The following is a 16241-nucleotide window of genomic DNA, read 5'->3' on the forward strand; positions in this document are numbered from 1 at the left end:
ATCTTCTCCAGGTGGTTTTCACCAGACTAGATCCTTGCTGGTGGATCTACTAGATCCTTGGATCTACTCTCAGTTGGACATCTTTGGATAAAAGTGTCCAATAAATGAAACTGTAGAATTGTTTCTGTGTTTTTTAAAATCTGTCTTTAGAACGTTCTGGATTCTCTGACTGATGTTCTCCTTTAACACTGTAGAACGGACATTTTATTAGAGCTCAGAGTCTCTGGTTCTGGTTCTGGTGTCAGACAGTCTTTAATCCAGAACACCGAATCTCTGCTTCTTAAAGTTCTCGTTCTGATTCTTAAAGGGGAACTTTGTTTTTTTTCCAACCTGGGGTCAGTTTTCATGTCATTTCATACATGTGAGTGATGGAGAAATGAATTTTTGACATAGCTCCAGTATTTAACCAGGCAGGCAGCTTAGCAGCTCAGCTAGCAGCTCAGCTAGCGAAAAGTATGGGCAACTTGCCCCCCCACGTCAAAGTCCGCCCTAACGTGCTTTTTTCCCACACTGACCGGCTCAGATAGTCTCAATGAGTGTCCCACAACATGCTAGAGATGAGAAGTGAAGGAAAACCTCCACATTACCTGGTGATCGCTCTTTGTTGTGGTCTGTATCCAAAGCTCAGGACGCTAGAAAGCAAATCTCGTTCCGAAATCGCACGATAGCTCACAAAATCGCACGATTTCGGAACGAGATTTGCTTTCTATCGTCCTGAGCTTTGGATACAGACCACAACAAAGAGCGATCGCCAGGTAATGTGGAATAGCATTTTGAACAGAAAGAGCAGTTAGTATCAATATGTTTTCTAAAACGCTGTAAAAGAAATATTTTAGAAGGATAAATTTTATGAATTAATTTAAAAGACACTTCTTTTATTTTGTTGTTCGTCAAATATTTGGTTGGTAAGATCCAGATTTTTTTTCCAATCAAGATTAGGTGATAGATTATTCCAACCGGTTGGAACTTTTTGTGCAGAAATAACTGCGGTTTCTTATGTCACGTGATCGGACACAAACAAAACCCAGTCAACCAATAGAAACACGCCATTTGACTCCTGACCAATCAGAATACAAGCAGCCGTAACGTGTCGACTGACAGCCAATCCCAAGAGGCGGAGCTGTGATGTAGGCCGTCAGCTGTTCTTGTTTTGCTTCTTTTCCTCTTCTCCGAATCTGGATCTCTGAAGCGTGAAGGAACTCAACTCACTCCGAATCCGAGCTCACTTCCAGGGAGGCCGCAGGTTCCGGTTCGGACGGTTCGGAGCTTTTCTCCGCGGTGGATCCGTCTTCCGCCGACATCGAGCGACGAGGTGCTGCCGATCCCAGGCCTCCAGTCCAGGGCGGAGGGAGGGAAGGAGGCCGCCGGGATCCGGGATGGAGAGCACCGAAGCTGGAGGGTCTGGACCCGACCGAACCGAGCTCCGGTTCGGCTGCGCCTCCTTCAACCAAGACTCCACGTAAGTAGGAGATGTTGAGGTGATCAGCTGGTTCCTCCTGGAGGGAAGGAGATGTTTGAGAAGAAAATAACGGAAATTAATTAATCCATGAACACAGACAGACAGTATTTAGTACTGCAAATGATTGTAAAAGTACTCATTAGTGAGTAATTAATACAGTTAAATAGTATTTAGTACTGCAAATGATTGTAAAAGTACTCATTAGTGAGTAATTAATACAGTTAAATAGTATTTAATACTGCAAATGATTGTAAAAGTAGTTATTTAGACCCATCAGCCACAACATTCTGACCACTGACAGCTGAAGAACATCCATCATCTGGTTCTCCAACGTTCTGCTGGGAACCTTGAGTCCTGATGTAGATGTTTGACATGAACCACCACCTAATTATTGATACTGTTCTCTTGTTTTTATTGTAAATGTAAAGCGCCTTGTGACCCTGGTCTAAGAAAGGCACTATACAAATAAAATGTACTTACTTACTAAACACTGCAGGTCAGGAACCTTCACCACCCATAGCACCATCAGTCCTCCACCTCAGGAGGACCATGAACCTTTCCCTGACACACCACAGAACCTGCTCAGGAGAAACCGGGAAACGTAACAGAGCTAAGCTGTTCACCTGGGTTCCACACTTCCCAGATCCAGATCTAACTGAGCATCTGCAGGATGGTCCAGGATCAGCCTGATCTAGGTAGGACCTCCCTGGAACCCACGGGACCTACAGGATCTACAGGACATCAGAGGTCCTGGTTCCATGCCCACTGAGTCAGAGGAGGTTCAGACCAACATGAGGCAGGTGGTCTTCATGTTGTGGCTGATGGGTGTTTCCCTCCAGACTGAAGGGTCCATGGAACAGGACAGCAGACAGGATGAGACGAGACGGAACGTTGAGAAGAACTGAGGCCGATTCAGTCCTGTCTGAGCTGGAGGTTCATACGGAACATTAGAGGAACATTAGATGAACATTGGAGGAACATTAGAGGAACATAAAATCAACATTAGAGGAACATAAAATCAGCATTAGAGGAACATTAGAGGAACATAAAATCAACATTAGAGGAACATAAAATCAGCATTAGAGGAACATTAGAGGAACATAAAATCAGCATTAGATGAACATTGGAGGAACATCAGCAGGTTTTATCTGGAGGACAGTTTTGATTTTAGTTCCAAGTGACCAACACTTCTTCATCACTTTCCCTCTAATTATTATTATTTTTAATATTATTATTATTATTATTATCAATATTAGTAGAGCTAGTATTATTATTGTTGTTATTTTTAGTGTTTTTATTGTTGTTATTCTTCTTGTTGTTATTATTATTATTTTTAGTGTTATTATTATGGGTCTCTATAGAAAGGGCAACTGAACTGGATGCACCTCGGCGTAACTTCCTGTCTCTTCAGATGTTTCCTCCAGGATGAACCCTGCTGAGAAGGTCTACCTATGATCCTGCAGAGGTTCTAATGATGTCTCCAGTTGTTGTGTAATTGTGTGTTTGTGTGTTGCTGCAGGTCTCTGGCTTTGGGAACCAGAACCGGCTATAAGCTGTTTTCTCTGACCATGGTGGAGAAACTGGACTGCATCCATGAGAGTGGTTAGTATGGAGCTTCTCCAGAGCTGAGAAGAAACTTGGGCTGTTGTCCTCTGGTGGAGATGAGTAATAACCCGTGATTAGACTGAGTGAAGTTCTTCTGGAGCAGTAGAACAGATTTCTATCAGAGAACCACAGCATGGAGCTGCTCCTCATCAACCAGATCAAACATGTTGGCTCTGATGTTTGGGTTTATTAGTGATTATTATTATTGTTGTTAGATTATTATCATGCTGGTGAGAACCACCGGGGTTGTTCTGAGGGAAGGTTTGTGGTGGTTTCATTCCTGCGTTTAGAGAAGTCGGTATTAAAACAGCGTCTTCACCGGCTGCTTCTCTGCTCCACGTTGTTCTCAGCAGAGACTCCAGATGTCTACATCGTGGAGCGTCTGTTCTCCAGCAGTCTGGTTGTCGTGGTGAGCAGCGCCATGCCAGAGCGCATGAACATCTACCACTTCAAGAAGGGCACGGAGATCTGCAATTACAGCTACCCCGACAACATCCTGGCCATCAAGCTCAACCGACAGGTCAAAGGCTTCTCTAGACTTTCTGAAGAACACAGTTTGATGTTCACTCTGTAAAGTAAGCAATCAGGCACTGGTATCTTCCTGCCAGGTTGAGTTAGTTCATCCTCGACTACTGTCCTCCACAGCTCTGATCTTGTTCTGTCCAGTTTCAGAAGAATTAAATACCAAAACTCAAGGCTTCAAAACAGAAGTCCACAAACCAGAAACACATTCACTCCATCCACTGTCTATATACAATCTGTGATGTCAGTAAAATGTCTTCACGCTGAGCCTCTAAGTCCACAACAAACCATCTTTCTTGTGCGCCTCCTAAACTTGATGCCACCATGTGATAAAACCTTAGTTAGCTCCATCACCATCTACAGCTGACTTTAAACTCTGAATCTTCTGTGATGGATTCATTGAATCTTTGTCACAAAACAATCGTGAATTTTGCTTCTACAGTCTGACTGTCAAGGTTGAAGAGTCTCTTCTGTCTTCTGTCCTGGAGGTGAACAGAAGCCTGAGGAGCTCTGGTATAATAGAGGTGGACAGATGTTTCTCTTAAAGCTGATTTCTAAGAGCAGCAGATGAATCTGCAGCATTTTCATGAATGGATTGTTGAGGAGCTGAGATGTTTTCCTCTCATTAATGACCTGCAGAGACTAGTGGTGTGCCTTGAAGACTCCATCTACATCCACAACATCAAAGACATGAAGCTGCTGAAGACTCTACTCAACACTCCATCCAACCCCTCAGGTCTGACAGAATAAACTCTTTCTTAAACTCTACCGGCCGACCTTTCTGTTCCCCCTCATTCATTCCTGCATAAACCAGTGTTCAGATCATGAATGTGTTTGTCATGAAGCCTTCAGGTCAGTGTGGGACAAACGTTAGCCCTGATGTGATCAATGAAGGATAACCATCACCTCACTTCTAGCTCCTGTGTCCATTCACTGGTCTCCATCTGACTGTCTTGTTATATGATCAGCTGTAGCCTGTTTAAAGGCGCTGATATATTTAGACGTACATGAAGCTGAAGTGCAGCTGAAACCCCAGAAAACATTTAGTTTTATTTGATTCAGTTTCAGTCATAAATGTGGTGAAAGTTCTTGTGTTTTCCCTCAAAGATTGTAATCCAGGATATGTTTTAAGCTCCTTTCCTGTTAATTCTGGGTATATTTTTGGTTAGAGACACAGTTTAAATTTCAACCTGATCAGAACAGACCAGACAGAAGAACTGAAGTTCTTCCTCTTTGTTCTACCTGAACTGTTCCTCTGCAGGTCTCTGTGCTCTTTCCATCACTCATTCCAGCTCCTACCTGGCGTATCCGGGCAGCTCCAGCACCGGGGAGGTGGTCGTGTACGATACCATCAGTCTGGTAGGAAACCCCTCAGATACCTCACCTGTCTGCAGGGCTTCAGGTGGATCAGCTAATTGTACTAAACTAATAGTTGTGTTTGACTCAGTGTTCCTGCAGAACCTGGCAGGTTGGGACAGGAACATTTACTCCAACATTACCCACTGTGTGACTCTGTCCAGGTTTCTGAAGGACAGTTTGACTCCATGAATCCACTTCATAGAAGATCAGCTCTCTAGGACTGTCAGAAACATCAGTGTGACTGTTCACTCAGCCGGGTTTCAACAGATTCATTCTGAAGAAGCAGCTCTAGTTTCTTTATCAATCCAAACTCTGGTTTTCTCTGAGTTTATATGTTTCTGGTGCTCCTCCTCCAGCAGCTCCTAGATGTTCAACGTTCCTACATGATCTCCATTCATTCATCCAGAAGTTTTCTATAACTTTCAGCTTGTCTCTGCACCACATGGTTCATTATTGTCTATTTAGATCCCGGCAGAAAGGAACGTCTGTCTGCAGGTATTCAGACGTATTTACCTAGAGGGACTTTTTATTTTTAACCTGACACTTTCATCATGTAGGAGAAGATGAGAGCAGCTTTCTACTGTAACCTTCTGGTCCAGCAGCTTCTAGCTTCTTACCGTAGATCTGATCAACTGAACTCACGGCTGGTGCTAAACCAGACTTTACCTCATAAACACTCTCTACCTGCATATAAGGTCAGTTCGTCCTGTCTGACATTTTCCAGTGACCATAATCCAAACATCTGAACTACAGAACCAGTGACAACCTGTTCTGGTTGGTCAGAACCTCCTGGTTTAAATACTTCAGGATGGGAGCAGAAATGGTTCTGACCAAAAGTTCTGCCAGATAAATAGTCCCTGGATGTCAGTCCAGTCCTGTGATGAGAGGTTCAACCCTTTAACCGGCTGATCCTGTTCATACGTGTGGATCTGCAGAACGGTCCAGATGTTGGCTGGTCTCTGTCAGCTGTAGTAAAGAGATTTTCTTGTGCAACGTGGAGGCAACTGATGCCCTAAAATATACAGTAGAACATTTGGAGAACACAGGATGTAGAACCTGAAGTGTACAGATGTGATGATGAAGAACAGTTTGTCCAGAGGGGAGCTGCTGCTGTTCCTCCCACTGATGAAATGCTCTAACTCTGCTCAGGTTTCTTTTTTACCTCCAAATCCATCATCTGACCTCATCACGTCAACAAAGAACCTTCTTTGATCCATCCACGAGAATCAAGACAACTTCTGCTTCTTTGGACTTTTCACAGAAAAAAACTTGAGAAGGAAATACAGGCACAGGGTCGCACATTTGGTTCCTAACTAGTTCTTTAGATGTTCACACTCAGACTCTCCTCTGGACCAGTTAAAGACCCTAACCGTGGTTTTACTGTTGTGTTGTTTCAGAACACTGTCACTGTGATTCCTGCTCATGATAGTCCTCTAGCAGCCCTCACCTTCAACGCCTCGGCCACCAGACTCGCCAGCGCCTCAGAGAGGGTAAGAAGGGTTAGGTTTCCTCGCCGACCTGCTGAAGGAACATTAGGGTTCCTCACCGACCTTCTGAAGGAACATTAGGGTTCCTCGCCGACCTGCTGAAGGAACGTTAGGGTTCCTCACCAACCTTCTGAAGGAACGTTAGTGTTCCTCGCCGACCTTCTGAAGGAACGTTAGTGTTCCTCACCAACCTTCTGAAGGAACGTTAATGTTCCTCACCAACCTTCTGAAGGAACGTTAGTGTTCCTCGCCGACCTTCTGAAGGAACGTTAGGGTTCCTCGCCAACCTTCTGAAGGAACGTTAGGGTTCCTCGCCAACCTTCTGAAGGAACATTAGGGTTCCACGCCGACCTGCTGAAGGAACGTTAGGGTTCCTCACCGACCTTCTGAAGGAACGTTAGTGTTCCTCGCCGACCTTCTGAAGGAACGTTAGGGTTCCTCGCCGACCTTCTGAAGGAACGTTAGGGTTCCTCGCCGACCTGCTGAAGGAACGTTAGGGTTCCTCACCGACCTTCTGAAGGAACGTTAGTGTTCCTCACCGACCTTCTGAAGGAACGTTAGGGTTCCTCGCCGACCTGCTGAAGGAACGTTAGGGTTCCTCGCCGACCTGCTGAAGGAACGTTAATGTTCCTCGCCGACCTTCTGAAGGAACGTTAATGTTCCTCGCCGACCTGCTGAAGGAACGTTAGTGTTCCTCGCCAACCTTCTGAAGGAACGTTAGTGTTCCTCGCCGACCTTCTGAAGGAACGTTAGGGTTCCTCACCGACCTTCTGAAGGAACGTTAGTGTTCCTCACCGACCTTCTGAAGGAACATTAGTGTTCCTCGCCAACCTTCTGAAGGAACGTTAGTGTTCCTCGCCGACCTTCTGAAGGAACGTTAGGGTTCCTCACCAACCTTCTGAAGGAACGTTAGTGTTCCTCACCGACCTTCTGAAGGAACATTAGTGTTCCTCGCCGACCTGCTGAAGGAACGTTAGTGTTCCTCGCCGACCTTCTGAAGGAACGTTAGGGTTCCTCACCAACCTTCTGAAGGAACGTTAGGGTTCCTCACCAACCTTCTGAAGGAACGTTAGGGTTCCTCGCCGACCTGCTGAAGGAACGTTGGGGTTCCTCGCCAACCTGCTGAAGGAACGTTAGTGTTCCTCGCCGACCTTCTGAAGGAACGTTAGTGTTCCTCACCAACCTTCTGAAGGAACGTTAGTGTTCCTCGCCGACCTGCTGAAGGAACGTTAGGGTTCCTCACCAACCTTCTGAAGGAACGTTAGTGTTCCTCGCCGACCTGCTGAAGGAACGTTAGGGTTCCTCGCCGACCTTCTGAAGGAACGTTAGTGTTCCTCGCCGACCTGCTGAAGGAACGTTAGTGTTCCTCGCCGACCTTCTGAAGGAACGTTAGGGTTCCTGGCCGACCTGCTGAAGGAACGTTGGGGTTCCTCGCCGACCTGCTGAAGGAACGTTGGGGTTCCTCGCCGACCTGCTGAAGGAACGTTAGGGTTCCTCGCCGACCTGCTGAAGGAACGTTAGGGTTCCTCGCCGACCTTCTGAAGGAACGTTAGGGTTCCTCGCCGACCTGCTGAAGGAACGTTGGGGTTCCTCGCCGACCTGCTGAAGGAACGTTGGGGTTCCTCGCCGACCTGCTGAAGGAACGTTGGGGTTCCTCGCCGACCTGCTGAAGGAACGTTAGGGTTCCTCGCCGACCTTCTGAAGGAACATTAGGGTTCCTCGCCGACCTTCTGAAGGAACGTTAGTGTTCCTCACCAACCTTCTGAAGGAACGTTAGTGTTCCTCACCGACCTTCTGAAGGAACGTTAGGGTTCCTCGCCGACCTGCTGAAGGAACGTTGGGGTTCCTCGCCGACCTGCTGAAGGAACGTTAGGGTTCCTCGCCGACCTGCTGAAGGAACGTTGGGGTTCCTCGCCGACCTGCTGAAGGAACGTTAGGGTTCCTCGCCGACCTGCTGAAGGAACGTTAGTGTTCCTCGCCGACCTTCTGAAGGAACGTTAGGGTTCCTCGCCGACCTTCTGAAGGAACGTTAGGGTTCCTCGCCGACCTTCTGAAGGAACGTTAGGGTTCCTCGCCGACCTGCTGAAGGAACGTTGGGGTTCCTCGCCGACCTGCTGAAGGAACGTTAGGGTTCCTCGCCGACCTGCTGAAGGAACGTTGGGGTTCCTCGCCGACCTGCTGAAGGAACGTTAGGGTTCCTCGCCGACCTGCTGAAGGAACGTTAGGGTTCCTCGCCGACCTGCTGACACAAACATCATTTATCACTAATATGAGGTCTGAGCTGGTCCCACAGTTCTGGTCTGTTCTCCACCACCTCGGTCCTGTTGTGGACATTCATAAATGCTCCTCAGTGACCTCTGGACCTTTACTGACCAGAACTTTCATCCCTTAAAAGTGATTTTAAAGGTCCTGGACTGTTCAGGGTCTCCAGAGGATAAACTGATATGATTTCTTGTGAGTTTTCCTCCTTTGCTGCCATCATGACCTGAAGATCTTCTGTCTGAGCTGAACCATGCTAACAGATGTTTGTCTGCAGGGCACTGTCATCCGAGTCTTCTCTGTTCCTGAAGGACTACGTCTGTTTGAATTCCGCCGCGGCATGAAGAGGTCAGAGTTGTTCCTCAGCTTTAAGATATGAAACACCTTCCAGAGTTAGAGCTGGAGATGTGAAGCTGAGCAGGAAGAGGCCAGGAGCAAATTATAGATTTATATGATTTCATAAAATATAGAAGAAAAGCATTGATTGGTGCAAATGTTTGAAGAACCTTCTACTGGTGTAACCTCCAGGCTTCATTAGTTGGCTAGTTTAGACACAGGAATCATAGTTCTGACTTTAAATTGTCTGATTCTTCTGGTGAAGCTTCACAATCGGCAACCTGCTGGTTATTAACGGACTCAGCTGGAACTGAAGCTACCGATGCCTGAAAAACACAAGGAGGAATAAAAACAGCGTCTAGCTTCTTCTAGCCTCACAGGTGTTTCTAAGGAGCAGCAGTTCAGGGAAACGTAGTAAAATAACAGATCTACTCTAAAGAACACCTTAAATTATTCTGCTGTGGGATTGTCTGGCAGCCAGAGAACCAGAAAAGGCTGCCTTTTAGGAATTACTCGACTAGATATCTCCAGTTCGGGATGCAGAATCCGACGTTTACAATAGAAAACATCAGAATTCATTGTTATTTTACAGAGGAGGACAGGATCAGGCAGCAACACTCAGACGTAAGAAATGAGCAAATCTACAATTTACATTCTAGCATTAGGTTTTATTCTAGGTTTAACCTCAGAGATTTTACTGCTTTAAAGACAGCGGATTACTCAGAGCTGTTAACAGCAAGGATCAGAAACTGAATTTTACACATTACTGACCATAAATGAAAAAGTAATGGCCTGAAGTCATGCAGAAATCACATACAAGGTGCAGCTGTGTGTCGATATTAGTAGATAGTTCAGTATTTATACAGTAGAAGGTGTGTGAGGAACTGAGGATTCAGCAGAAAGACTTGGTTCCATCCTGATGTCTGATTTATTATTTCCTAACACTAGATCTTGCAGCACCGACCAACGAGTTCGTTTTCTGTTTAAACAGTCGATGGTTCCTCAGGTTTAGATGTTTTTTCTGTTTAAACGGTCGATGGTTCCTCAGGTTTAGATGTTTTTTCTGTTTAAACGGTCGATGGTTCCTCAGGTTTAGATGTTTTTTCTGTTTAAACAGTCGATGGTTCCTCAGGTTTAGATGTTTTTTCTGTTTAAACGGTCGATGGTTCCTCAGGTTTAGATGTTTTTTCTGTTTAAACAGTCGATGGTTCCTCAGGTTTAGATGTTTGTTGTTGGTCTGCAGGTACGTCAGCATCAGCTCTCTGTGCTTCAGTCCTGATGGTCTTTATCTGGTCTCCTCCAGCAACACAGAGACCATCCACATCTTTAAACTGGAACCGCTGGGACCAAGGTTCACACACACACACACACACACACACACACACACACACACACACACACACACACACACACACACACACACCTACCTGTGGCTGACATTAGATCTTCTGTTCCAGTGCTGAGGATGAAGCTGCCTCCTGGACGGCCTACGTGGGGAAGATGTTCTCAGCAGCCTCCACCTATCTACCTGCCCAGGTGTCTGGGATGATGAGTCAGGACCGGGCCTTCGCCACCGTTCACCTGCTGTCAGCTGCTCAGAGGAACGTCTGCACTCTGGCTGTGTGAGTTCTCAGTTCTTCTCCGTGTTTCTGAAGCTAAGTAGCTTCTTCTGGATCTTTTCTCTCTTCCCGTCCTGTTTTTGTTGGACCAGGTCTGACGGTGTGCAGCTCTGATGTTCTCAGCTGGACTAAATATCATTTCATCCACTTTAGTCTGAGGAAAGATTACCTCAGATGGTTTACTGATTAATCAACCAATCAAAACATGGAGGACTCTTCATCATCCTCAGAATGGCGCTTTAGCTGTGAGCAGCAGAGTTTAGAAGATGTGAAGAACATTCAGGTTTGAAGAGTAGACCAGAGAGGAGATCCTCTGTTTTATCTCCATGATCTGATGGAAACCTGCAGCCCATCGTCTGTCCTCATGGATCAGCACAAACCAACAACAAGAACCATCAAACCAGCAGCAAACACAACAAACATCCACAGGACTGAAGCTCTGAAGCTCTGAAGCTCTGTTCTTCCAACATGTCTGGAAACATCAGGAACACAACAACAGCGTCAGCTCCTTGGAGGAAGATCTGTTAAATATTCTCTAATGGTTCCGTCCTTCTGAATCTGTTCTGAGAAATCAGCTGTTTTTTTGGATTAATTCCTCTGGAATTCATGTGTTCTCTCCAAGCTTTATTTTATCTACAACCACCAGTGAACTTTAGCAGATTCCTCCTCAGAGAAAACATCAGCTCATCACAGAAAAACAGAAGATCAATAAGTGGAGCTCTGTGTGGTCCATCCATGTTCTCCATCCATGTTCTCCACCTCTGATTCTTTCTCCTGTCGCTGTTTGCTGTTGATGGAGGTTAAACTTCAGTGAGGGATTCAGAGGGACGTGGATCAGATCCTGGATGTCTTTAATGTAGTCGAGGACTTAGAGGAGTTGCAGTAGAAGCCGCGTAAAGAGGATGTCTGTGATTGTTTTAAAGCCGTTGGAATTTAAAGTGGATCTTTTGATGTTTCAGGATCCAGAAGCTTCCCCGGCTGCTGGTGGCTACAGCTGAAGGCCAGCTGTTCATCTACAACGTGGATCCTCTTCAGGGAGGCGAGTGCATGCTGGCCTTCAAACACAGGTGAGGCCGATTCCATAAAGGACCGATGGATGTTTAAGATCCGGTTTAACGAGAACCTGGGAGGAGATCGTTCCTCTAATTAGGAACCTGCAGTTAAAGGACAACAACTGAAGCTACCTCCTCATTAGTTCTGCTGGTGTCCATCCTCAGATACTGTGAAGATCTGAAATCTGCGTTTCTTCCTCGCTAGAGGTTAAAGGAACGCTGAAAAACTCAGAACTTCACTGGACACAATTATTCCTCGAAGAGTTTAGCAGCTTTGAAAGACTCTGAACCAGTTTAGTGTAAAGTTAAGTTCCAGCTTTTCTTTTTCTCTTCTTTCTGTCTGATCTTCCTCAGGCTATTTGGAGCTGATGATGAGCAGAACGAAGGAGAACCTGAAGGGTTGGAGGTCCCAGCTCAGTCCGGTCCATCCTATGCTGAAACTGCTGCTTTACCTCCGTCTGCTCCGGTTACTGCAACCCTCACCGGTTAGTCCCCCTAAAACCCTAAACCTGACCCTAATCCTCACCGGTTAGTCCCCCTAAAACCCTAAACCTGACCCTAATCCTCACCCGTTAGTCCCCCTAAAACCCTAAACCTGACCCTAATCCTCACCCGTTAGTCCCCCTAAAACCCTAAACCTGACCCTAATCCTCACCAGTTAGTCCCAGTAAAACCCTAAACCTGACCCTAATCCTCACCGGTTAGTCCCAGTAAAACCCTAAACCTGACCCTAATCCTCACCGGTTAGTCCCCCTAAAACCCTAAACCTGACCCTAATCCTCACCAGTTAGTCCCAGTAAAACCCTAAACCTGACCCTAATCCTCACCAGTTAGTCCCAGTAAAACCCTAAACCTGACCCTAATCCTCACCGGTTAGTCCCCCTAAAACCCTAAACCTGACCCTAATCCTCACCAGTTAGTCCCAGTAAAACCCTAAACCTGACCCTAATCCTCACCAGTTAGTCCCAGTAAAACCCTAAACCTGACCCTAATCCTCACCAGTTAGTCCCAGTAAAACCCTAAACCTGACCCTAATCCTCACCAGTTAGTCCCAGTAAAACCCTAAACCTGACCCTAATCCTCACCAGTTAGTCCCAGTAAAACCCTAAACCTGACCCTAATCCTCACCAGTTAGTCCCAGTAAAACCCTAAAACCTCTACATCCACATAAAGACTTTAAGTACCTGGGATTCATGTTTCTAAGGATCTGAGGAGGATTCCAGCATCTGTGACACACATTCATGTCTAATAAGCCAAAGACAGACGCGGTAGCATGAAGAAGAATCTGACAGTAGCTAATATTTTACTCGAACAGATATTAGATCTTTACACCTCCAGCTTCTCCAGACCCTCACAGTTAAATCTGAATTTAAGGAGTTGTAACTGACTTTGCTAATCTAGAAACTGAGACTTCAGGCCCCTGGGCTGTCCTATTAGTCCTTCATCCACGGCTTTACGCTTGAAGCTTCTCTGGTTAATGCTGATGAGAAGTCCTGTAGGATCTGAGGAGGAACACCTCCGAATATTTGTGTGGAGCAACAACCAGGCTGAAGAATTGTGTCTTCCTTCATAGGTTACTCTGAAGATGGTGGAGCTAAGAAGGGAGAAGTCATTCCAGAACACGAGTTTGCTGCTGGACCTGTTTGTCTGGATGATGAGAACGAGTTTCCTCCTGTGAGCATCCAGAGGAGCTAAATGTCAGGTGGAGCTAGCTCTCCTTCAACAGCTTCAACGTTTTCTGGTTTTCAAAACCAGCAAGAAGTCAGAAGCTTCAACTCAGCTGAGATAGAAGTTATCAGAAATAATCCAGATTATCTATAATAGTCGGTCCACAGCTGAGAACCGTCAGAGTCTAACAGAAAGTGAGAAGATTAGCTTGACTTTGGAGAAACGCCGCATTAATCAGAATGATTACACTGTTAACTAACATGGAGACTCAGCGTCATGACAACAAAACAAGGAAGGAAATATCCTAAAATCAGGCAGCTGAGAATAAAGACAGTTTATTAATCTGCCGCTTAGCTAAGAACCCAAAGAACAGGAAGGAATGGAGAACAAAGTAGCAGAACTGAGAGAAAATACTCAACAATCAACCAAACAATAACAGTTATCATCATTTATAAAGATCTGAACCGGTTAAAAAGTGGACCAGGAAGGAGAATTAGACTGAAAGAATCAACTGATCTAGAGTCAGCTGGATGGAGATGATCAGAGAAGAAGAGAGGTGGTGGTGATGATCCACGATGGAGATATCTATCTATCTATTGATTGATTGAGATATTTATTTCGAATATGTAAACACGAGTATCAGGTGAGCAAATAATGGATATTATATATCCATATATATACTGCATGTGCATACACATACATACACATACATATAGACATGCATACCCAAGACTCCTGTACATACATATCCATACAGATGCATACAAAACAATTTCATGAAGAAGACAAATTTTGCCACACTTCTGAACTAGATCTACGTATTTGAAAAGGAGTGAGAAGAAGTGAGCAAACTATGAGGGAAGTAGTGACTGTCTGAGCTTTGCAGATTTTACATCAGTCATTTTATTTTTGTCTCTTCGTCACACTGGGTTAAACTCTGATCTTCCAACTGTTCATGGATTTAACTCTGTGTTTTCCAGATTAATTGGAGTCGGAATGGGACCAGAGGCAGCCAGGTGAGGCGCTCCTGAGCAAGTAGAAGAACCGAAGGACATACAACATTTCAGGGTGCCAAGATCCTTTACAGTAGAGACGACCAATAACTTCCGTTAGCATTAAGCTAGAGAACAGCAGTATATTCCAGAAGACCTGCACAGGTACGCTGGGATTCTGCCACAGTAGGAGCTTCCTCTCAGCTTTTCCCTGAGTTTCAAAATATCTGCTGGAAAGAAATTCAGACAATTCTGCTGCTCGTAAAGAACCAGCGAGTTTCAGGAGTGTTTTCTGATCGTATTCATTGCATGCTGGAGCAGAAATATAACCACAGTTACATCAGTACTTGACTAATATTTTATTAAGTTGCATCATTGTAACAACATTTTTTATTTCTCATTAATAATATTTTACATTCTGAATTGCGATTTACTGCATTGACATGTATTCAATGTTTCGGTGTGGCCTCCTGGAGATGTTCCAGGATGGAGATGTACTGTACGTCTGTATGTGCCTGTAGCATTTGTAAAGAAAAAAAATAGCAAAAGTATTTTGCTAAATGCACAAGACCAAAATAAGAAAGAAATAAACTCATAGACTGGAGTATAAATGAACCTATGCAAAGCAAAACATTTGTCCTGTTTAGTTTCATCTATTTCATCTTCTGTATCGGGTTAGCCAACCACACCTCACAACTCCCTCAGAGGTCTGGAGAACCTCCAGAGAACCTCCAGAGTGGGTTACATGCTACATTGATAGCAGCTGATGGTGTATAATTTCCTGTAAATGCGTTTGAACAGAAGGTTTGCTGACTGAATAGTTTCCATTTCTTTGTGATGTTTTCTTGCCCAACGTTCCTGGACGCAGAAGAGCAGCTGATCAGAGATCTGTCAATTTATCACAGAGCCAGCACAGAAACATTCACACCTGCAGCCAATTAAGAATCACTAATTAACCGCTGAATGGACTGAGGGAGGAAGCTGAAGCAGAAGACCAGATCCAGGACCTCCAGCTGGGTGATGTTCTCCAGTTATGTTCTTTATCAGTTCAGCATTATATAAAATAATAATAATATAAAGGTCATATTGTGCAACTCTATTCTGTGACCTGAAAGCCAACAGGACGAGATGCTGCTGGTTCCAGTGGAGCAAGATAAACATCTGACGGTGGAACATGAAGGATGGAACCCAGGTCTCTGTGGCAAAGAGCAGCAGCATGAAACCTGAGACCTTCTGTTGCTTCCAAGAACTGTTTTGTGATTTCACAGTGAGGAGAATGAGGCGAGTCTCTGAGTGTCAGTTACTGTCTAATCTAACCTGTTTTTTTCCTGGACTGGAATCTCAGACACAGTTTCAGACAACGCAGCTGATGGATAAAAAACCCTCAGAGGGTCAACAGGATCTGAGTCTAACAGGAAGAAATAACAAACAGAGTTCTGAACCATCTTTATCAACAGTTCCTGTCTGTTACATAAGTCCTGTAATCAGGTTGGACTTCAGACTGGAGCGATCAGACTGTCAGAGTGAAACGCAAACCTCGTTCAACAGGATTCTGTCTCTTTATTGGATCCTTGGATTGACCTTCATGACTTCTTGACCATAAAATGCACTTAGAAAGATCACAAGAGATTCTTGAATCCATTCCAGTGGTTTAGTGTCAGTCACTTGGACAGTTAGAACCTTTACCAGCTAAAGTCAAAGTCAAAGGTTCTTTATTGTCATATTCCACATTTGCACATGAAACAATACAAAATTGGACCCTGGTCCCAGTTTCAGCCATAAAACAACATAAAAACACTTTCATAAAAGACAATATAAGTATAAAGAGACACACTAATATGTACAAATCTACAACATAAATATAATATGATAAAGACCATGGA

The 16241-nt window shown here is 44.9% G+C and overlaps 1 protein-coding gene and 1 long non-coding RNA gene across 4 annotated transcripts; one reads left to right on the forward strand and one right to left on the reverse strand.

Annotated features, from left to right (window-relative positions):
- The first annotated feature begins 1114 nt into the window (after positions 1–1114).
- Positions 1115–14973, forward strand: wipi1 (WD repeat domain, phosphoinositide interacting 1). Of its 3 annotated transcripts, none has more exons than XM_022210081.2 (13): positions 1115–1459; positions 2979–3061; positions 3415–3584; positions 4226–4322; positions 4848–4945; positions 6343–6435; positions 8969–9039; positions 10271–10378; positions 10485–10649; positions 11606–11713; positions 12053–12183; positions 13272–13400; positions 14347–14973. In XM_022210081.2, the coding sequence occupies exons 1-12, from the start codon at positions 1377–1379 to the stop codon at positions 13391–13393; spliced, it is 1329 nt and encodes a 442-aa protein (XP_022065773.1). In that variant the 5' UTR covers positions 1115–1376; the 3' UTR covers positions 13394–13400; positions 14347–14973. The 3 variants fall into 3 exon arrangements, with proteins under 3 accessions (XP_022065773.1, XP_022065771.1, XP_022065772.1); XM_022210079.2 differs by having other exon boundaries at positions 13272–13372; XM_022210080.2 differs by having other exon boundaries at positions 3418–3584; positions 13272–13372.
- Positions 6351–8720, reverse strand: LOC127531509 (uncharacterized). Its single transcript, XR_007938621.1, has 15 exons — positions 8608–8720; positions 8512–8575; positions 8256–8383; positions 8000–8127; positions 7904–7967; positions 7776–7807; positions 7680–7743; positions 7552–7647; positions 7424–7519; positions 7264–7391; positions 7072–7135; positions 6880–7039; positions 6656–6751; positions 6496–6591; positions 6351–6463 (listed from the first exon to the last, which is right to left on the reverse strand). It is a non-coding gene; the product is annotated as an uncharacterized LOC127531509 (long non-coding RNA).
- Positions 14974–16241: the final 1268 nt, after the last annotated feature.

The sequence above is a fragment of the Acanthochromis polyacanthus genome, chromosome 21, assembly GCF_021347895.1.
Source record: "Acanthochromis polyacanthus isolate Apoly-LR-REF ecotype Palm Island chromosome 21, KAUST_Apoly_ChrSc, whole genome shotgun sequence".
NCBI lineage: Eukaryota > Metazoa > Chordata > Actinopteri > Pomacentridae > Acanthochromis > Acanthochromis polyacanthus.

Coding starts and splice junctions, on each gene's coding strand:
- wipi1 (XM_022210079.2), top strand. CDS start 1,377: ATGGAGAGCACCGAAGCTGGAGGGTCTGGACCCGACCGAACCGAGCTC. Junction 10,379..10,484: donor CTGGAACCGCTGGGACCAAG/GTTCACACACAC, acceptor CTTCTGTTCCAG/TGCTGAGGATGAAGCTGCCT. Junction 12,184..13,271: donor GGTTACTGCAACCCTCACCG/GTTAGTCCCCCT, acceptor CTTCCTTCATAG/GTTACTCTGAAGATGGTGGA.